This window comes from Amblyomma maculatum, chromosome 3 (genome assembly GCF_055883805.1).
Source record: "Amblyomma maculatum isolate TAMU_Amacu chromosome 3, ASM5588380v1, whole genome shotgun sequence".
Lineage (NCBI taxonomy): Eukaryota > Metazoa > Arthropoda > Arachnida > Ixodida > Ixodidae > Amblyomma > Amblyomma maculatum.
The window spans coordinates 149056409-149078706 of NC_139346.1; the positions used below are offsets into that span (position 1 = coordinate 149056409).

Consider the following 22298-nt stretch of genomic DNA (forward strand, 5'->3'; position numbering starts at 1 on the left):
AGACCAGATCGAATTGGCCGAGATATCAAAGCTAATCAATTAGCGCAATGTGGCCGATATAAGGAAGTATAACATGGAGAAAATTGAGCATGCTGTAAAGAACGGGGGAAGCTTTGTCATAGGCAAAAACCAGTTGTATGCGCTAAGTGACAAGGCGGGCAACATCATCACGAATATGGACAAGATAGTCAAAGTAGCCGAGGAGTTCTATGCAGATCTCTACAGTAGCCAATGTAGTCAGGACCAACGTTTATAGATCCGGTCCTGACCATCTATAAACGATGGTCAGGACCGTAATGAGATTGGCTGTAGGGAAAAACCGTCTGACGTTCCACCAGTGACGAAGGCCGAGGTCAAGAAAGCATTAGAAACTATGAAAAGGGGGAAATCAGCTGTAGAGGATCAGATAACTACAGATTTGTTGAAGGATGGGGGGATATCGTGCTAGAAAAACCCTGTATACGCAGTGCCTGGTGTTATCGACGGTACCTTAACCATGGAAGAATGCAAACATTATCCTCATTCATAAGAAAGGGGACGCTAAGGAATTTAAAAATTACAGACCAATCAGCTTACTGTCTGTTATTTGTATAAGGTATTTACTGAGATAATCGCTAATGGAATCAGGACAACCTTAGACTGCAATCAAACAAAGGATCAAGCAGGTTTTCAGAAACGTACTCTATTATCGATCATATCCATACCATCAACCTCGACAAATATTTCATATTCTACTCACATCATTGAACACATTAGGCTTGATATTTTCAATGCTTTTGACCTGCTTGAGGTAGTTGAGGATTTTATAAGAGTTTGCAACGGTACAGCTTCAATCATCGATTTTTGATTTTGTAAATGTTGCTCTGAAAAGAAACGTCGAATGCTATGCAAAGACAGGTATGTCTGACCATATAGCTGTTGTACTCACATTGATGAATGCTAACTTTGAACGCCGAGATGCTGTGGTTTTCTTTCCTAATTTCTTCTCGCGTACATGATACTTACATCTTGATTCCCTTAATATATTCGTTATGACCTTTTTTAGAAATTTTAGTCACAATGTTAGACTTTTGCCTATTTTTCCAAGGTTTCTTCAATGCATAGAACGCTTTGTTGCGAAAATTGCAAAAAATATTTGAAAATATAACCCGAGGATGACAAGAAAGGCGCTGCATTCATGACAAAAACTTTGAAAAATGAAAACAAGATTAAGAGTAGGAAATCATAGTTCAAAAATCAGAAGCAGCAACAAGAAACCTAAATCTAAAAACTAAAGCAGCAGGGAGCCGAGGCAAGGAAATACGCTTTTCTACTCGTGTACCAAACTTGCCTAAAATATCCCGTGAGAAATTCTTGAGGCACATATTTCCAGCCTCATAATCACGTAATATATTCAAAGCATATGTGAGCGTAATAAATATTTGCTGCGCCCGGCTTCCAATGACTATTTTAAATGGGTATTTACCAAGCATTACGTCTTTCTTCTCTGCTATTCCACGAATTTGCCCTCAATTCCAGAAGTAAAAGAAAAGACAACGATAAAATATAGGGTAGCGGCAATATTTTGCAATAAGATCATTGCACTCATAGGTTTAGAATATGACATATTTTTTCAAGAGCAATGAGAGGCTGTAAATTTCTGAACAATGATGCAGTAACAAAAACTTCAGTAGCAAAGTTCTAAAGCGCTTTCAATTTCCTCAAACTTATTGTACCGCTACATATTCCTGTGTTTGTTTTGTACTTTCGCAATTGCGTTTTTAATATTTAAGCCCTGCATTTTTTTGTTTCTAGTATTCATGCAGTTCTATATCATATGCCCTCCCTGATAAGGTGTTGTAAGGGACTGCTATGAAAACGTAAGCAAATACATAAATAAATTATGAACACCTCGTGCATCCTCTTGTATTTGGAGAATACTTCGATTACAATTTCTATGTCCTACATAAAGAGCCGCATTTCTTATTTCGGGCTGGGAAAAGGCCATTGAAAAGCTATCAAAATCACTCGTGTGTGTTTCCTTGGGAACGTCAGGAGCGGATAGCAGTGTGGAATTATTAGACACATTAAGTCCTCTTGAATTCTTCTGCAAAACGTTGCTAGATAGGGGACCCAAGCATCGCAGGGTGGCGCTGCGGACGCCAGTGAACAGCACCCTCTCCGGACTAACAGCTCTGCCTTTTTGAAATTTGCGCTGCGAAAATAGCCACCGCTGTCGGCTATTTTTTCTTAAAACCACATAGAAGCGCGTAGAATGCTGCACGCTCGCTTCAAACACCACTTCGTCCAAGCGCGAGTTTGAAAAGTAGAAGCAGGAGAGCGCGCGTGCGCGCAATACAGCTTGCTTTTAGCACGGAAATCCAAGCACGAAAAAGCGCGTGCAAAGTGAGTAGACTACGGTCAGGGCGTGCTCGCGCGCGAGCAGCGTCTAAGAACGCGCGCAAAGCGAGTTGCTTCCGCCTGCAGTACGTGCAGAAGCCACAAAGACACGTCTACAGGCGTGCTGTTGTGACAGCCAGCAACACAACAGCACACTTCCCCACATTTCGAGCGTCGCGGAACCACTCGAGCCATGTTTTAAACTCAGCTTTTGCACGCCTGCAAAGCCACAGTGGCGGGCCGGCGCGAGCGCTCACAGAGAGAGGCAACGCGAGCAGCGCACGAAGCCGCCAAAACACCTTCGGTCAAGTTAAAGGAGCCCCGAAACGATTTTTAAGCACATTGTTTTGGCTCTTGGTAACGTAGATTGGGTTATAGTGAGACTATTAACGGTGGTTGTTTTGTGTATTATCCAGTATTTAATATTTTAATTTGTTCGTGAAAGCGAGTTCGGACCACTGATGGTGCCGACACCCAGCGGCCATTTTTTGGCAGCGGATATGACGACATTGGGTCCGATTTGATGATTGGACGAACAATAAATTCACGGCTAAATGAACTCTTGATTAATGATACGCTCTGTCACGTTCTTGCGTTTTCTAATATACTTAAAAAACCGACATATTTATTTTATATTAAAGCACTTCAAATAAAATGTTACAAAAAAAACGCTAGAGGCTCTGTCTATTTTCCCGAATCCAAGAATTTTGCGCCCCTCTAGTAGAAGTAGCTGCACATGTAGCTCCTGTTTGCCCTGTGTTTACCTCATGTGACACGCACGTGGTTTGCCGTTTGCCTATTCCTCGTGGTTTGTTGAAGGTGGTTCTTCGTATCCTTCGCTCGTGAAGCCTGGTGCCTGGTTATATTTCGTGCTGTCATGAAGAAATTCTGCGCAGTCCCAGGCTGCTCGAGCAGCGAAGGCGTTGGAGAAGTGTCATACCACAGATTTCCTTCCCATAATGAACGAAAAAGAATGTGGTTAGAAGCTCTGGGCATTGTGAAAGAACCGAATCGGCGTGTGTGCTCGGCGCACTTCACTCCAGACGCCTTCGAGTGTTCATCGGTAGCTTATGCATCCGTAGGCTACAAGCAACGGCGGCTACGCAGCAACGCGGTGCCAACGATGCCAGGCGCTCTGCAAAAAACAGTCGAAGACGTAAGTATCGTGACGGACTGAGCAGTGAAAGTTGTGCTGTCGAAGTTCATACACGATCAAGGATTCAATGTTTTAACTGCTGTTGTATACTTTCTGAGAGAGTCATCGTTACGAATAACTACCTTGGCAGCCGCTCACTGTTCTCTCGACTGTCAACAGATCGGGTCGCGTGAGCGCGTAAGCACACTTGAGAGCTCGAGCGGTGCCATGAGGAGGATTAGCAACGAAATTTTAAAGGTCGAGCGCTGCGTACAACCTCTCGAATTATATAATATTGGTCAGCTGTCAATGGCGTGGCTTGTCTGAGAGTTTGCGCAAGCGTGTCGATTTTTTGTTTTATTATTTTAGAGCATGGCTTGCCAGAGCTCCGACCGCATTATCGCAAAAGAAAAAAAAGGGGGGGGGGCGGAGTACATCCCGAGCACGCGCGTTCCCCTGTCCCTTGCCACAAGGTCTGTTGACGCAACAAAGTAGATGAAGCGCGTTTTTACCCCCCCCCCCTCCCCCCTGCTCTATTTTTTTTCCCCACTGACTTGAACCCGCACATGGCAAGCACAGTTGATAAAGAAAATGAAATTCGGCACCCCATGCTAATTATTATTTGGAATGTGCACCTTTTGATTTTCGTCTCAGGTAGCAAAATAGGGACGCAAAAACAAAGGTAACCATCCTATTCGGCTTGAAGCGACGTAGAGCTATAATATAAAGCAGCGCATCTTTCGAAAGCATGTTCCCAATGTACTTTTTTTAATGGATAGTGTGCTAGACCTTGATATTAGTATGTTGCTACCAACGATCTGGGCAAGTTGCGAGAGGCTAGAGCTACCACTCATCTCAAGGGTATATGCAGCTAATGTTTTAATAAAACTTCCCTTGAAATGGTGGCTTGCAGCTCATATTACTTCGTCACTGCATATTTCAGGAGGATATTGAAGAAGCAGACCTTGCTGAAGCCTCTCCACCTGAAGTAACATCTATCAGAAGCCGAAATGTGAGCATTTAAATTTTATGTGTATGGTGGCATGTGTGCAAAAAATTGTGCTATAAAACAAATTTTTACATAGGTTCCTATGGCACAGACTTCACCATTTTCCCATGAGATAGCAGCTAATGTGGAAATTGGGGCTTCACTTCTTCAACTTGACGTGTCTGGCCCTAATCTGCACGCCAGAGAGAAAGTATGTGGACACATTAGCTGAGCAAAGTTGTATTTTGACACACGAGTTTTTCATTTTTGCCCATGTATTCATTGCAGCCTTCGACAAGTTACAACGCAGACCACGACTACTGCAGGCAGGCTATAGCTTCAACACAAACTGATGAGCCTGTTGTGGATCAAAAGTCAATAGGTAAATTTTTAGCTCCAAAGATTACTTCATCTCATTGTGTATGCGTAGCTTATACTGTTTCATTTTACCACGACATTGATAGCAGGCTTGAATTTACTGTACTTGATTAAGCGCCATCATGCTTATCATTACTGAAAATGCCTCACTTTACCCTCAGGTGTGCAGGCCAGCTTCCAGGTTAAGGTCATGAAAGATCGATGTATTCAAACAGAGCCTGTGTTCTCTGAAGTGGTCTGCAGCAAATGCAAAGAAGGTGGAACATCTGATGGTGCCTTGGACACCTCACTGGAGCTTGTTGGAGACTCTGCCAATAGAAGGTGCTCAACGCCAGTGGATAATTTGCCAAATGTGTCATTGCAATCAGTGGTTGAGCCATCCCCTTTGAAATTTCCTGCTGACGACACCTACGAACCATCAGTTGATGAGTCATTTTTGTGAGTGTCTATTCTCTATCTCTATACTAGTAGCAACTGTGTTTGTTCTTATGGATTTATTACACTAGATGTTACCTATATCTTTGCAGAAGTAGCGAGTCTCCTACTGTGCCAGTTCACTGCCAGAGGAAGTTTATCGTCTTTTAAAATAACCTCCTGGAATTGTTCAGAACTTGCAAGCAGTGCCAAGCGCCTTGTAAAATATCAACAAGAGTTTGTGGTTCTGCACTTTATGTGACCACAGTCTGCACAGGGGAGCACTCATTGACCTGGACCAGCCAGCCAATGTTGAACAGAAAGGCAGCGGGAAATGCATTGCTCTCTGCAGCCATATGTTTTTTCTGGAGCGAGCCCAGAAAAAGTGCTGCGACTCCTTCAGCAGGCTGGAATTTGTGTCCTTTCAACCCGCTCATACTATATGTATCAGACATTCATCTTGCGGCCAGCTATCAAACAGGTACGTAACAAGTGCAAGTACTGCATTTGAAAGGCAGTGTGTTATTCATTGATTCTTGTGTGCCTAATTATCCAGTGTTGGGGCATTTTTCTTACCTATATTTGTCTTATCTGTATTCAGTACAGAAAATGTTACAGTAATTTGGTGTACATATTGATGCATAGCTCAGTGGGCCAGGCCCGAATTTTTGCAAGATACATGCTAGTAAGTGCAAAAACATTTGCACTAAGTTATCTTGTGATGTAATCAAACCAAATCAAAATTAACTTTATTTAGTATACCAATTTTCTGTTCTGTAAGCTATAGCTTGGGACAAATATTGAAAAATATGGAGTAGCAACAGAGCATCACATAGTTTTGCTTAGTGTCCAATCGGCTGCATATGAAGCAGCTCTTTTTGCATATACCTTTCAAGCTCATGTTATATGAATTCATTCACCAGATATGGGAAGCTGAACAACAAGATATGCTTGAGACTTTGGAAGGTGAATTGCACTTGGCTGGTGATGGGCGATGCGACTCACCAGGTTTTTCAGCCAAGTACATGACCTACAGCTTCATGGACACGGCTTCCAGCAAAGTTGTTCACTTCGTCCAAGTGCAGTTGGGAGAGGTGGGTGTCAAATTTTTTCTGACCTCTGAATTGTTGCCAGCCTTACTTGGCAGCCAGTTGCCACTGTTGTACTGCTTGTGTAATACGGGATACATCACATTTTTAGAGCAAGGAAGTGGCAACAAGCAATGCAATGGAGAAGTATGGACTTGTGAAAGGCTTGCAAGAACTGCGATCACAAGGCGTGGGCATTGCATCGCTGACAACCGACCGTCACGCAGGTGTCAAGAAGCACATGCAAGTGCATGAACCCACTGTCGACCACAAGTTTGATACATGGCACGTTGCAAAGAGTAAGTGATTAATGCAATGCACTGAATTGGCAGTTTTGTCATACCTCTGAGAATTGTATTTTGATAATGAGAATTCACTTTTTGTGAATAACGAAACATGTAAAAATGTGAAATATTTTTCTTATTTCATTAGCAGGGAGCAAGCATGATAGGCATTTGGGCGTGGCCACATTTTTACTTGTTGCAACATGCAAAACTCATTGTCTCGTGGGCACTTTCAAGTCACGCTGAATGAAGAGTCTTTCAGATTCCCAATGCTTATTGAATCCAAAAGAGTTGTGCCACTGCTACACGCCACACTCAGTTGCATTTGCGAGATTCCATTATCTCACACGAAGGTTCTGCAGCACCACTGTCGCTGCCGTTAATTTTCCAGGCATGCTGGCAATTAACCTACATGTTTAAAACTTGAAATAGTAAACAGAAGAATAAAATGTTTATTGGGTACAATACATAACCACATTTGAAATAAAGTTGACTTCTCTACCTTTGAGGAAGTTAGTGTTCGTTGTTATTGTGTTGTAGGAAACAATAGTATGGTGCCATGTTTTGCTGCATGGCCTTTCATTTTGTTATGTGAAGTAAGTTTCACGTATTGAAGTTCCTACTTTTCTTTGAGATGGCACTGCTGTGATTTTACTTCCCGTCACATTGCTGTGAGTGCTTAGTGGCTTGGAGTGCAAGTGACTGCTGTTTAAGGACACACGCAGTCTCATTCGAGTTCCTTGCTTTTCTGCTGAATTAGACTATTCAAGCGATGCTGTTTAAGCTGCCCATATCGCAGCACTTGTTTGGCTTGTGAGTCAACAGCTTGTTGGTTTATGGGCCTTGATCCTATGAGAGAGGTATAAAATAGTTGACTAAAATATACAGAGTGTAGCATCAAATGAACACTGTGGTCATAGAGCCTGACAGCACTGAGGTAAACATATGAAAAATATGTTAGCACTTGTAACTTATATGCTGCTGTCTAGACAATCATATTATGGGTAAACACAGTATTGTCGTGTGGTAGTCACAGCGCTGTAGACTACAAATGGACAGGCGTAGCACTGGTCATATATTATTTGTGCTAACATACCTGAAAAGAGCTAAGCAACTCGGCATAGACAATATAGCAGCAAACATGCTCGCTGCATTCGGCACCACTCGGTTTAAAGTCTGCATGGAAGCGTCGATGTTCAAGTGCCAGGCTTTGCAGCAATGAGTCCGGATAAATCTCAGCATATCTTGCACTACAAAAGAAAGTTGTAAGCAAAAAACTTAAAATTATCCTGTGTTAGCACTGCAAGTAATGTGATAAGGCCAGTGGTAGTTGGCTGCGACAGGCAAGAATTACAATGGTTCATGACAGTATTTCAACTGTAGCACATAAAAGGATACAATGAAGCTGTGTATACATGCTCCCTTTCTGTCCTTGTCCCTTTATGGTACACATTTCAAGATTCATCTGCTTGTTCGGTAAGAAATGTACTATTTGTTTATTGAAAAAAAAAATTGGCCATTTTCATTGCAGCAATAAAGAAAAAGCTGGCTGCAGGGAGCAAGAAAGCAGGCTGTAGTGACCTTCATCACTGGATCCAATCAGTAGTAAACCACCTATATTGGTGTGTCGCTGTGAGCGCAGGGGATGGAAAAATGTTGGTGGCCATTTGGAAAAGTAAGCTTGCAGAATCATTCATTTATCATAAAGCAATTTTAAGACTCTGATAGTTTTCATCCTGAACTGCATTTGACAATATTTCTACACTCCTTAAATTAACAAGTTAACAGCATAAATGTTCATTAAGCTTTAACAGCTATGCAGAATTTGCATGCTTTTTGTGTGAACTGAAAAAAATTACACTGAGCCTGAAAAGGGAGCAAAATTTCAATTTTGTTCACATTTTCCTCTGCTGCCATTGTGAGTATGCAAGTAGGAATTAGCACAGTTGAGGCTTGTGCAGATTTGGCCGCATGCATTATGCCTGACCACATTCTAAGCTGACTTGTGAAGGTTACTTGTCCTCTCGAACTGTTTCTTGATGGCAAACACAGTCTGATTTTGTGCATTGGTCCCAGTATTGGGCAAAAATGTTGCAAGCCCAGAATTTCTTTAGCAAGACACACTGTCTCGTACTCATGAGTGTATTTTTTTGTAGGCATGCTGAACCATGTCGCCAATGTACATTTTGGGCATGGTGAACCATACCCAAGGTGCCTACATGACAGCATACCAAATGGAAAGTGGCTCTTACCAGGTATGGTCATGTTTTGAGCCTGCAGTTACATCCACTAAAATTGAAATGCTTTCAGGCACACCCGCTTATGCCCGGCTTGTTGCTGTGGCATCCGAGAGGATGCTTCTCAGGGACATCGAGAGGCTTTCATCATGTGGGCAGACCTACAACCTTGAGTCATTCCACAGTGTACTGATCAAGTTTGCCCCAAAGTCAGTGTCCTATTCACCTGACATCATGTGTGCAAGGTACAATCATCACAATTTTTTTCTATTGCAAAATAAGCCTTATTGTGGCTTTTTATGCATTTCCTACATATTTTGATGCATGATTAGGACCCAGCTAGCTATCCTTCATCACAATGAGAATGCTGGCCGTGCTCAAGCCATCACCAAGGGTGGAGAGCGAAAATGGAAAAGGAAGCAGCTGAGGGCCAGAAAAGGAGAGGAAACAGTGTGCCCAGTCAAGACTGCAACAACCTATGGTGTGTACAAAAAGATCAGATATGTTGAGTAACTGGTTTGTTATTAGGGAGCAAGGGAAGAATTTTTTTTATGGAGGATATATTGCTTGTCAACCACATAGTTTCTGACAAAGCAGTATAGCTTTCATTCATAGCTCTATGCATGTGCTCAGGTGGATGCTAACGGGAGGTCCTGCCTGCACCTTTTTTGCCTTGCGGCCTCCTTTGGTATATTTATCTTATGTTAGTCAAAAGTTTGTCTAAATAAAACTGAAATGGAAAAAAATATTTAAATTATGTACTCTATCACTGATTACAAATGTACCCCACCTTGGGGAATTCCGCACAAGACATTGCAGTGATGTTTTCTTTTTGCAGCGTATGTTTCAGCATTGATGGACAAGGTTGAGGACCGCTGCAACTCCTGCCTTTCATTCAAGGAGGCGCAGAGCGAGAGTAGCAGCAGCCACAACCCTCCGATGAGCGAACTTCATGCGCCACGGCGCACAAAGCAGGAGCTTATTGCTGCACGGCAGTCACGGTTTGCAAAGAGTGCTATGACTGGTACAGTGGATGCTCCCCCCACAACGAGCAGGTAACTCAGCCTTTGTTATGGTGCCACACTCACAGCCTTAGCCAGATTTTAGACTATCCCACTGACCCCAATGGAAGGCCTGGTATGCTTGTACCAAATTCTGCACTGGTCACCTACTGGGGTAGAAGCTTGGGCTTGTTGGTACGTGATTGAAGGGAACAAAATGAAGCGCTCCAAGACAAGGATGGAAAAAGAAGACACACACAGCGCTAACTTCCAACTAATATTTATTAAAGAAAGGAAGGATGGTTTTTATACCACCGCATGTCACATGTGCCTAAATAACATGCGCTAGAAAGACATATCAGCCAGATACGCAGTCTCCTTTGGCAACAATGCAACGGAAGGGCTACTTAAACATTCATCTTTCGAAAGAGCAATCCATGCAGTTTCAGCTATTTCATGCATTAACCGGTTTTTGTGCACTTTTAAAACCAAACTTTTTTTTACAAGGGGAATGCAATTGCAAACATGGCAATGAGCCGACAAACCTTTACATACACACGTTACTTACACCTTGGCCATGCTCACGGAGCCTATCATTGAGACATCTGCCTGTTTAACCAACATATTGCTTACCACAGGATAGAGGTATCTGACAGACTACATTTTGGACGCAATTAAGAAAACTTCTTTTGTGTTTCTTTATGCAGCCTACTACTTTCTTGACTTCTGACGAAGTTTTAGTGCATAGATGAATCCATTTATTCGGAGTCAAAAAAGCCACTCTAGCTCCCGATCGCTGCTCAACTTTTCTTAGATTATGGGGCAGCCTACAAATGTAAAGGATGATGGCAACTTTTTCCTTCTTACACGGGGCCTCCCGACTGACATCCGCTTTTTTCTGACGTACTTTCTTGAGAACAACTTTAGCCACAGACACAAGATGGGGAGGGTACCCGGCGCATTCTAGCCACTTACACTATTGTGAAAATAAATCACTTAGGATTGGGGCTATGCACGACCCAATGCAAATGCCTTCTTCCTGAAGATATGGTTTTCTGTCTAATGCTATGGAAGTAAAGTCGGGTAAAATCTTAATAGTAAAAATCCATTCACTGAAATACCACAAGCATCGATCAGTACGGACCGATTGCCTTTCAAAATGCTTGTGGTATTTCAATGAACGAATTTTTAGAACTATTAAGGTATGTTGACAACTATTTCATTGCACATAATAGAAATGATGATTCCTTCATGAATGACGCTTTTAATGTCCTCGCACTGTTTCGTGACCACTTCAAACCTCTGGAACTAATGTTTGAATTACCTGAAACAGGAGTTATATTCCTAGATATTAACTTCATACTGCATCATGGTTGGGCGTGCTGGATGTTCAAACCTCATGGCAAAAAACTATTGTTACCTTCATTGCACTCTAAACTTGTGAGACGTTCCATTGCTTGCCTTTTATTTCTTAATTCTCAAGAAGTCTTGGCTGCACCTCATGCATGAGTTTTTCACAATAGTGTAAGCGGCTGGAATGCGCCGGGTACCCTTCCCATCTTCTTGTGTCTGTGGCTGAAGGTGTTCTGAAGAAAGTATGTCAGAAAAAAGCGGATGTCAGTCAAGAGACCCCGTGTAAGAAGAAAAAAGTTGTCAGCATCCCTTACATTCATAGGCTGTCCCATAATCTAAAAACAGTTGCGCAGAGATCGGGAGCTAGAGTGGCTTTTTTTGACTCCGAATAAATTGATTCATCTATGCACTAAAACTTCATCAGAAGTCCAGAAGGTGGTAGGCTGCATAAAGAAATGCACACAAAAAAAACAGTTTGCTAATGGCATCCAAAATGTAGTCGTCAGATACCTCTATCATGTGGTAAGCAATATGTTGGTCAAACGGGCAGATGCCTCAATGATAGCCTTTGTGAGCATGGCCAAGGTGTTAGTAATGTGTGTAGCAAAGGTTTGTAGGCTCATTGCCGTGTTTGCAATTGCACTCCCCTTCTAAAAAAAAGTTTTGTTTTAAAAGTGCACAAAAACCGGTTAACGCGTGAAATAGCTGAAACTGCAAGGATTGCTCTTTCGAAAGATGAATGTAAAAGTAGCCCTTCCGTCACATGGTTGCCAAAGGAAATTGCGTTTTCTCGTTCGGATAGCAGGCATATAGTTTTTTTTCTCTCTCTCTTCTCTACCTTTTTCTTTTGTCTCCTTCACCATTCTTCGAGGTATTGGTCCTGTACTGGAGGGCCTACAGACCTAAGCGTGGGTGGGCGTCTTGCCTGCTTTTCCATATAGGCCAATGCCCATCTTTCAGCCCTTCCTTCCCCCTTGACTTTCCTTTCTTCACTTCTCTTGCCCCTTTTATTTGCCTCTCGTGCTTTCTTTAGCTGCATTTTCATTTTGACAGTGTAATTTTTTTTTTGTTTATGCCGCAGTACTTTACCTGGTTTCTTTGTTTTTCTTTTTTCTGGCATTGCATCTGGTACCTGGCTTTCAATTTTTTCATCATCTGCCCTCTTGGGCGTGTTCCTCAGCTCTCACTCTCTTTCCACTGCAATCATATAGTGCCTCCTTTTCTTTTCTTGCAACACAGTAGTAACACGGATGAGACGAGAAGAATGCAAACACAAGCGGTGACTAACAACTGTATTTTATTACCCTGAACCAGGCTGTATAGGCACTAAGTCCAAAACAAAACGAAGAACCAACTCTTCACGCATCCGAGGCCTTCGTTATCTCGCCTTTGTCTCCCATTCTTTCATCTTATCAATGGTGTTCAGAAACATTTATTTTTTGCTAAGGCATACAGACGGGGTACTGACACATTTACCAGCATATTTTGAAATCACCAGAGCCTCTACTAGTATCACCCTTGAGGTGGTGTCCTGACAATTGCGAAGGATAGCTGTTTTTTTCAAGGGTAGGGGTCCAGCCCTCAAACTGGCTGCATGCAATGTACAGTGAATTCCTCAGAGCTTGTGTCCCTTGATTTTCTTTTATTTGAAATCTTGTGTCTAGGCTTCTCCTTGTTTGACATATGTAGATGTTGCCGCATGACATGGGAATTGAATACACATCTTTACAATCTACGAGACGTAGACGGTGCCTCGTCATGCAGTTGGGATCGCTTAGGTCTTGAAATTCACAGCATTGCACAACTGATGCAAAGTCTTTGAGGCAGAGAAGAAAAATTGACACCCGCTCTATTAGTGCAGGCCGATATTTTCTTCTAGGCCTCAAAGAAACTGCATCAATTGTGCAATGCTGTGAATTCCAGAACCAAAAGTGAGCTCGACTGTGTGACGAGGCACCGTCTGCGTCTTGTAGATTGTGAAGATGTGTATTCAATTCCCGTGTCGTCCTCAACGTCTACATACTATGCCAAACAGGGAGGTGCCTGGACACAAGAGACACAAGCTCGGGGGAATTCACTTTACATTGAATGCAGCCAGTGTGAGGGCTGGACACCTATCCTTGAAAAGAACAGCTATTCTTCGCAATTTGTCGAAACACCACCTCAAGGATGATGGCAGAGACTCTGGTGATTCCAAAATACGCCGGTAAATGTATCAGTAACCTGACTGTACGCTTTAGCAAAAAAGAAATGTTTCTGAATGCCATTGATAAGATGAAAGATTGGAGGAATGGGAGACAAAGGCGAGATAATCGTGCCTCAAATGCATGAAGTGTTGGTTCTTCGTTTCGTTTTGGACTTAGTGCCCATATAACCTGGTTCAGGACAATAAAATACAGCAGTTAGACACCGCTTCTGTTTGCATTCTTTTCATCTCGTTCGTGTTACTGCTGTGCTGCAATCTCCAGTATGCAAAATCAAATAGCCTGTCACTATGCTTTAAGCAAATTTATATCTCTCTTGGGTTTCTTTCTTCTTTTTAGCCCTTTTTCATTTATTTGTTCGGCTTATAGCAAGAATCCTACACTTGCACGACAACTGCCCGTTTTCTGCATTGCTTGCACGATCGCTGTAGTCTTCCCACTTATGGTTGAAAAACTAAGTCTAAGCTAATTGCAAAGATTAAGATATTTACATTCCCCAGGTGATCAAAATCATCCAAATCAATCTACTAAGGCACTCCTCATAGCCAATCTCTTTGGGACACTAAACCCCACAAACAAAACCATGTTACGTTTTTTTTTGGCATGCATTAATAAATGTAATTTTTGTGTGGAGAAAGCAAAGGGCAGAGCGCATGAAATACTACGTTTGTTTGACTTGCTTGCTTGCGTTGCAGGTTTGGAAAAACTACTGCATCAAAAAGTGGATTGCTTTTGCAACATTTAGTCAAATGATAATATATGTACATTCAAATGATTTTTGGCTCCAGTGAATAGTTATTCAGAGCCAACACTAAAAAACTGCTACAAATGACAAAAAGGCACAAAAAGACAAAGCTCCACTAATTCATGGAACTTTTATGTAAAGTTAGCATCACAATTTCAAGTACTTCAGTTTTTCAGTTGTCTATTGACGGAGTTTTTTACATCACTATCTCTGTGCCATTTTTCCAGCTTCAGTGATTTCTAGCCATGCAATATCAGTTGTATGTATAAGTGCTTGATTCTAAGCAGAGTTATGTCTTCTGGCTCAATTCCTAGAAAATGTGTTAGCCTAGATTTGAGTAAATACCACTAGTCAAACATCTGAGGTCACATTTTTGAGATGACAGCTATTTTTTAACAATTAAGACTGAAACCTTATCTGCAGTAGCAAAAAATGTCACGTAATGAAATGTACACGTCCCTTAAACGTCCCAAATATGCATGTTTTGTCAAGTACATGGGATGCAATTATGCCTTTAATAGATGTTATATTTGTTTACTTTAGAATGTTGATTTTAAGTAATTCCCAGTGCAGCATAAAACTGCTCACCTTGAAGATATCATTTCATTTGAATACTGTACCAGAACACAACACTGTTTTCAAACACATCAGGATAGCAGGCTAGTTGAAGCAAAGTATAGTTTTATGCCTTCTGTATTGTTCATTGCTGATCACCAAAAACTTGTTTTTCTATCTTAAGCAGGACTAAAACAATCCTGCAAATATTGTAGAATGTGGCAAGAGGCTGCACAAGTATAGGATCCTCAATACTGAGCTAGCTGTGCTGGGGCAGGCATACTGCTTTTTTTTTTTTTTCAGAGTGACTTCAAGGTGAAGAAATGAGTTGCAACTCCTGCAGTTCCTGGGCATGCTGTTGGCCATCCTACTGACCCATCTGGAAGGCCTACATATGATGGGCTGGTACACCACGATGCTGTGTGATGCTGGCTAGGTCCTTGAGGTGATCTGTGTTGTCCGGTCTCATTGATGGTGTGTTTCCGATGTCACAGTGAAAGCTTACGACTTGCAGTAGGGCCCATATTCCGAGTTTTCATTGTAATCGAAGTGTCGCTAGCTCATGTGACCTCAAGTCATCTGATTGGTCGAAACGCCGAAACTGGGTGTTGCCACTGTGGAACCGGAAGAGGTGGCAACATCAGGTTCTAGCATTTTCGCCAATCAGGTGACTCGAGACCGGGTGATAGCGACACTTATGATAACAACGCGAACTCTGAATACGGGCCTAGGTTTCTCATTTCTTGCCGTATCATGGCTGGTGGTGAAATTTATGGTGACAGGCCTGTATTCATCAGTGTCGAGTTCTCACTGGTTTTCAAGCCTAGCCTCTTGAAGTTCCGGCCTGTTGATAGCTTTGCTCAGGACTGTCGTGAATATGTTAACATTTCCAAGAACAAGCAATGGATGAACAAAGAATAACTGAATTTAACACTGGGTAAAATATAGGGTGATGACACAGAATGATATAAACACTGACAAATCATTCCCTTTGATATGTAAAGGACCACTCAAGTGAACACCAGTAACTTGAAACAGATGGGTCTTTGTGATTCTGTCTCTCGTAAATGGCTTGCACATCTTGTTGGCTAGTTGCACATCGTAGCTCTGACAGATAATGCACTCCTTGACTATTTCCTAATTGCCTTGTGCTGTTCACCCAGAGCTTTCCTCCGAGTGTAGTGAAAGTTTCCTGCATGCCTTCAAGCAGCACTTGTCGGTGGCGGGCTTTAGCAATAAATTTGGATAAGTCACTGTGCTTAGGCAGAATGATGGGCCATTTGCCATAATAATTAAGTTGGCTGTGTTGAAGAAGTCTTCCATGCACTTTTAAAAGCCCCATGACTGATGAGCTGCAAACAGTCACAGGCACATTCTTTTGTTGCCATGCAATGCTTCCCTTGAAGCTCCATTTCATGCTGGGTGTTGTTGAACTAGTTCTCTCGACGCGTTTACAGCTGTAGTCAAGAAGGATCGTTTGTCATGTGACAGGCGCCAAAATTAAGGTATAGGGATTCTTTTTGTCTCTAAGCCCTTGATGTGTGTGGCTAGAGTATCATACAGACGGCAATGTCTGAGTATGTCGTCTGAAGACCAAACTAGCTTTACGTGAGTCAGATTCTTCATATGCTCTTGGATTAGAAGCTCTGCATTGCCGAAGCACTTCTTGAGAGGCTCTGTGGTGCTGCTGTAGCATCATGGAGTTGGTTGAAGTCTGGCAAGTGCAGTGGCTGTTTGTGACCAATGCCTTCAGGTAGTGGTGCTTGTCAACAGATAGCAGTATCTTGTTCATGTCGGTGACTTTTAGAATTCCTGCCAGAAGAGCTGCCAATCTTTTCGTCGTCCGCTACTTTGGCTGCCAGTTGTAGTTCCTTTGCCACACTGGCTGTAGCTGTGGGTAAATAATGCAAGAGAGGGGCAGAGGGGGGGGGGGGTAATAATTGCAATTTTATTGTAGTGTTTGCAGACTTGGAATACGGCCACATCTTCAAGGCAGTGCTGTCCCTATGGGAAGGATATGGCTGCTCCAGCATGAACATTTCTAAGGGGCCAGTGACAACCAAAGGAGGCCAGTGCTAAGGAATCGGCCATGGGTTAATGGAGCTGCCAGAGAATGAGCAACAATTCAGCGCGGCCACATCACTCAACGATCACGAGAAGTGACAAGATAGTGGCTGGTATAGCAATGTGGACAATAAGAGTCTGAAGCAAAGAATGGCATGGATTTCGGTGACACTTATTCCAACGAAGAAAGGCGTCATTTTCAAAAGGCAAAGCTTCATCATGTTCCTTATGAGCCCACAGTACTAGTACTGGGATCAGCACCGACTGGCAGCTGATTCTCAATGCAAGGGCTTGCACATGAATGTTCATACAGAAGAGCAAGTCGCATTCTTCTCATCCCATATTGCCAACATCACAGTGAAAGCCTGGTTTCTGCAAGCCACATAAGAGGAGATGTGTTATCAAGGTGTTACGACATGATACATGAAGAATGACCTTGCTCACTGACTGCTACAAAGTGTTCGTGCACTGTTCTACTGTGTTGTCCTGACATTTGCCATAACAGCATATGCCACAGAAAATTTGACTGCGGGTTCAAAGAGCATGCAGCCATCAAGCTTGCTGAAATGCTTTCCCGTTGCCTTAGATGCAAAATGTCTTAGACAAAGTTTTGTACCAAGAATCATTGCTGCACGTTGTGTGGTTTCATCCATGACTTCAAAACTTGCAAAATGGACTTTATGCCAGCTGTGGTGATCATCCAGCTGGTTTCGATAGCTGCTCCTACTGGCTGCCACTACATCATTGAAAGTTCCTTGTTGCCAGTCTTAAAATCTAACCGTGCCGTGTCGACCGTGTGCATGACCTGTGTGTTGAAGATGGATGTTTTTCTGCATCTGCAAAGTGTGTCCATGTTTTTGACCAACTGCATTTGATCCAGTCTCCACTGTCCCCTAAGTGCAAACAAGTTCAAACTGCTGTAGAAAAAATGTTCGTGTTCCTGAGGGACCAGGCCACTGCAAAACGTCATAAGTGGCATGCAAACAATCTGCTGTGGTCCAGTGTGTCCCAGTCAGCATCTTTTTTCGATGTTATGAGGGATTATGGTGTGCAAATTACGGAGCTCAGAAATGAAGATCTGTCCTTCCTTCCTTTATATTTTGTTCGAAGCCCTGTGTTCATATGTCCAGCGATATTACCTGGAACCTTAACCAACTCCCTACAGCTGTGCTTTTCTTGTAGCTAATGATTAGCACTTAGAAAGCAATGCTTGTTGTGCTGTATATGACCCTGTTGAACTTTGCAGAACTCAAAACCAGTGAAATGTGCCAGTTGTAATGCAGTGCAGCTGCGCTGGGATGAACCTGAACTGAAAATATTCTTGAACAAAGCCTGTGGTCCAGATTGTGGCCCTCTCTGAAACTGGCTTGCTAAAAGGAAGATCTCTGTCTAGATATGTGACCGATAAAAACTGCCACGTAAACTGTTTTTCTGATGTAAGTCTCGCTGCTATACATACTCCAGGAAATTCCGCATGTGTCTTTTGATAACATTACCATTCTTTGGTTGGATGTCATTAAAGTAGCGGCTGTGAGGATACAACTCTGCTCACAAGCTCTTTCTGTTGTTTCTTTGTATGTGCTTCTACAGAAAATTTCAACTGTAGCTTTGTAACTGGTGCCCATCTCCTTAGATCACATGTGTTGATTTAAATTTCTATCCGTCTCTCAGGGTGACAAGAACACAGATTCCCATTTGTGAAAACTTCTAGACATTGTTGACAGTGATAGAAGCCACGCTTCCTATTATCCTTCAGCCTCTGCTGTACCTGCCCCTGCATTCATCCAACATCCAAGTGAAGTGGTCACTGGCACCTTGCTGCATTTGGAGTGATCATTGCTTGCATTTAGTGCTGCCTACCATCTATGTGGCTCCAAAAGTGCTATCCGCGTTAATATACTTGGCAGCAAGGAGTAGGTGTCGAATCTTGCACATCAAGAATATGAACCTCTTTTTCTTTTTTGGTATGCTCTCGACATTGGAAGCTCAACATGGTCTGCTTCATACCTTCATACCTTGCTGCAATATTCCATGCGTCAACATAGCTGCAGGTCAAAGTTATGCAATGCCAGAACTTGTGCCTCACTATCAGAATATAGGTATTGTTATGGCTGAGCCTTGGAACAGACACCTAAATGTGTATCCTAAGTGCCAGTAGCACAAGAGCCTTTCCAAAATGCATCACTGAAAGTAGCCTGGCCAGTTGGTGCATGTCTCTTTGTGAAGCAGCTATTCAGTTGCTAGCGAGTTCTGTGTTGGTGTCTTCATGACTCTGTTCCGTCACCCTGTGCACTATTTTGCTAAGGAGAATTTAAAAAATGGGCATTAACATGACCACAGGGGAAGCATTTGCTTTTCTTGGTTCCTCCCGGTGTTGCAATATGGTGTCGTAGTTTGGCCTCATGGTTCCGGAAAGTGTAAGACCAAAAATGAAGAGCCCTGAAAAAAAAAAGTGTTTCAAAAGTTGTATATCTGTGTTGCCCTTTTCTGTGTTTGCCTGGCATACTAATTGCTTTTTGGCTTAACAGTACCACATGCTGTAATCCGTGCTGCAAGCTGTGCACTGTATGAACAAATGAAGCTTGAAAAAACTGGTTTATTTTTTTACCCCTCACAGTTGGGACATTTAACCCTGTGTAGCGTTCCGATGGAAACATCTTCCTAATCATGGTCACCGCACTTGAAGACATCACTCTTTGTTCTCCAGTTCAGTCTCTCCCCCAAATTCATCTTGCAAACTGGTGGTAGGCCACCTAATATTTTCTAGAATGAAAAGAAGAGAGATCTGTGAAAGAGCAATCTCGGGATTTACAAAGCTCCAGTCCACATTGGTTTGACTGAAATGTCTAGCATACTGCAAAAAGAGTACCACCACAAATCACCTCCATACCTTGAGACAGAATACCCTATGTAGTGTTTTTTTTTTATGTTTTCTCGCCTCATGAAATAAAAGAATATAAAAGAAAAGGTTGTACATTCTAATAAGTTCTTCAATAGATTAGTCATTACATTACTGATAGTGCTTTGTACACATATGCAATGATAATAAATGAGTAAGCTGCACTAGTGAATCCAGTGAAATACTGTGCTATTACAGCATGCACACATGTTAGAAAGGTTCAAATTTCCTTAATGTGGAAACCCAGTCTGCCAGTTTCTGGTGCACTGCACCCTTCTCATTTTTGAAGGACATGCGGTACGCTTTTAGAAGGCCTCATTCCAAAGAAGAAAACAAAATGCAATACGTGCACAACGCGCGAGCCACCATTAGTGTTTTTTTTTTTTTTTTCAGGGGATGCAACCTCGGAAATGCCTTGTTGTGGATATCCATTTCAGGCTCCTAGCTGGCCCCTCTCGATGAGGTCGCCGTATGCGATTTGCAACACCTCAGTATCCAGGCAGAGTACAATATATATATATTCGTCTTTACATATGCAATCCCGGTTCCTGGCTGCACATGGCTCAACATCTCGGCAGCACAGAGGCTCATAACGCAGCAACAGTTTCAAGTCATCAGTGTGGTGTTCTCTCCGCTCGCGTGACTTTCGGGGTTCAACTTGAACGTAATGTTACTACAGTGGCTTTATCACCACGTTTTTAATCGCGATATGGACAAGACGCATTTCGTCAATAACACGTATGTTGTTTTTCGAAGTTCGCGAGGCGTGCCTGCGTACCGAGAACGACTTGGCGGAAACGATCTAATCGACCCACTGCATTCTACAAGAATTCGTTCCAGTCCCAAGAAAGGATGCAAAAAAAGTGCTGCGGTTCATATTTACCAGTGCGCATCGTCAGCTCGGTGGTGATCTGGTAGCGTTGCTGGGCGATCGTCGTCAACACCGCGCGGTGGACACGACGACGCTGGTCGGCTGCTGTTCGTCCCCTTTCGGTGTATCCCCGCACGGAATAACGCGCAGATCGTCGCTCCGTCACGATATCTCGCGTTCGAGTTCCGAATAGTCTGGCAAGTCCATTTACGGTGACTTTTTATGCACTCCTAAGGTGCTAGCAGTGCTGATATCGGATGGTGAAGCGTCGCTGACCATCCACCTGTTTATCACCATGGGAGCGACGCTGTCAACTTACGCCCACGTGCTCCTTGTAACCATAGAAACGACGCTGCCATCCTTGGCAGGAACGAGTTAAAGTAAACAGGCAACCATGCACTGATAACTTCCGCGACGTCATCGGTTTGCCTTTTTTGATTGGTCGCACCCAATGACGTCAACGGGAGAGCGAAATGGGAATGAGAAGCCCCGCAAAATTTGAGTTGAGGGCAGTTTTTTGTTTGCTTGTATTTTTAAATTTCTTCATTGAATAACTCCCGTTCCTGTGCACCGATTCTTGTAATTCTTTTTGAGCTAGCATCCCTGTGACATAAAGAATTGACCTGAAGCGTAACCGACATCACATTACGAAGCGCTTCGCAGCTCCTTTAAGGCCCCCGTACGGTCGTTTTTAGAGGCGCTGCGCTCGTCCGCCTTCCGCCCGCTGCCGGACGCGTTCGGCACGGGAGGCGCATAGGGTGCTATACGGTCACTTTTGGGCATCCTTTGGGTGGCGGATTTCTCCAGCGCTCTGATTGGCGCGCCCGGCGCGCGCTGCTTCGAACGTCGAAACGCTGCATATGACGGCTGCGGCGCTGGTTTGGGGAAACTTTTCCTCTTCACGGTGGCTCTCGATCGTCGGCTATCAAATTAATTTTCACCCTAACTGTAGAGTTCTTGAGCCCCCGCATATACAGCACAAACAGTATGAACTGACCATTAGTAGAGCGGTTAAGTCGCCGGCGATGCAATCATCCAGCAACAGCGTAGACGCACGCATGCCCCAGCGGCGCCTGCTCTCGCCGTCGACTTGGTGTGTTTATGTTAGTATGAGGAGAAGACGGCACGAATTTTTTAAGTACTCCCGGACGTATACATTTAAAGGTAAAGTGTATATATTCATATCTCCCCTGCCTGTGTTCACGCGTTCACTTCGCTATAACACTCGCGGCAAAGATGCAGGAGCTGGTCATTTAATGTTTTCATCCGAAATTACAGCCTGAACGCATTTTACAACAAGCCTGTTTTACTGAGAAAATAGACTGCAAAGCATAAACAAGCATGCACATCATTTGTAACATGTACAGAAGCGCTATTTTGCGTGCGGTTCTTCCCGGTGGTAGCAATCTCTTAGTGGTGTACATTTCGCCACGTAATCCTCATTTCTGGCTGCAACGTACAGCTGTGGTGTTGCGTATGAGATGCATTTGCACGCAGAAAATGTGTCGAGGTTCATGACAGTAACAAATCTTTAAAAGTGCTTGGAATCATTTGCTATGGTATCCATGCCATAGCAGATGATTCAAACAGTGCATGTTCAAATTATCTCTAAAATTCAATGCGATTACTTCTTCAAAGACATTTAAAATAGCTGCTCAACTAGTTTATTTGTATTCAGTTTGGTTTTCAGCACTATTCATATT

At 43.0% G+C, this 22298-nt stretch overlaps 2 protein-coding genes across 2 annotated transcripts; both read left to right on the forward strand.

The window, feature by feature from the left end:
• Positions 1-3206: 3206 nt before the first annotated feature.
• LOC146196394 (uncharacterized) lies at positions 3207-6689 on the forward strand. The gene is made up of 8 exons (XM_084596987.1): positions 3207-3535; positions 4458-4526; positions 4600-4713; positions 4791-4884; positions 5042-5318; positions 5563-5710; positions 6218-6388; positions 6495-6689. Exons 1-8 carry the CDS (start codon positions 3257-3259, stop codon positions 6687-6689), a joined length of 1347 nt encoding a protein of 448 aa, XP_084453113.1. The 5' UTR covers positions 3207-3256.
• A 1615-nt stretch (positions 6690-8304) lies between these two features.
• On the forward strand, positions 8305-13430 carry LOC146196395 (uncharacterized). The gene is made up of 6 exons (XM_084596988.1): positions 8305-8341; positions 8823-8921; positions 8977-9148; positions 9236-9384; positions 9742-9958; positions 13181-13430. Exons 1-6 carry the CDS (start codon positions 8320-8322, stop codon positions 13428-13430), a joined length of 909 nt encoding a protein of 302 aa, XP_084453114.1. The 5' UTR covers positions 8305-8319.
• The last annotated feature ends 8868 nt before the right edge of the window (positions 13431-22298 follow it).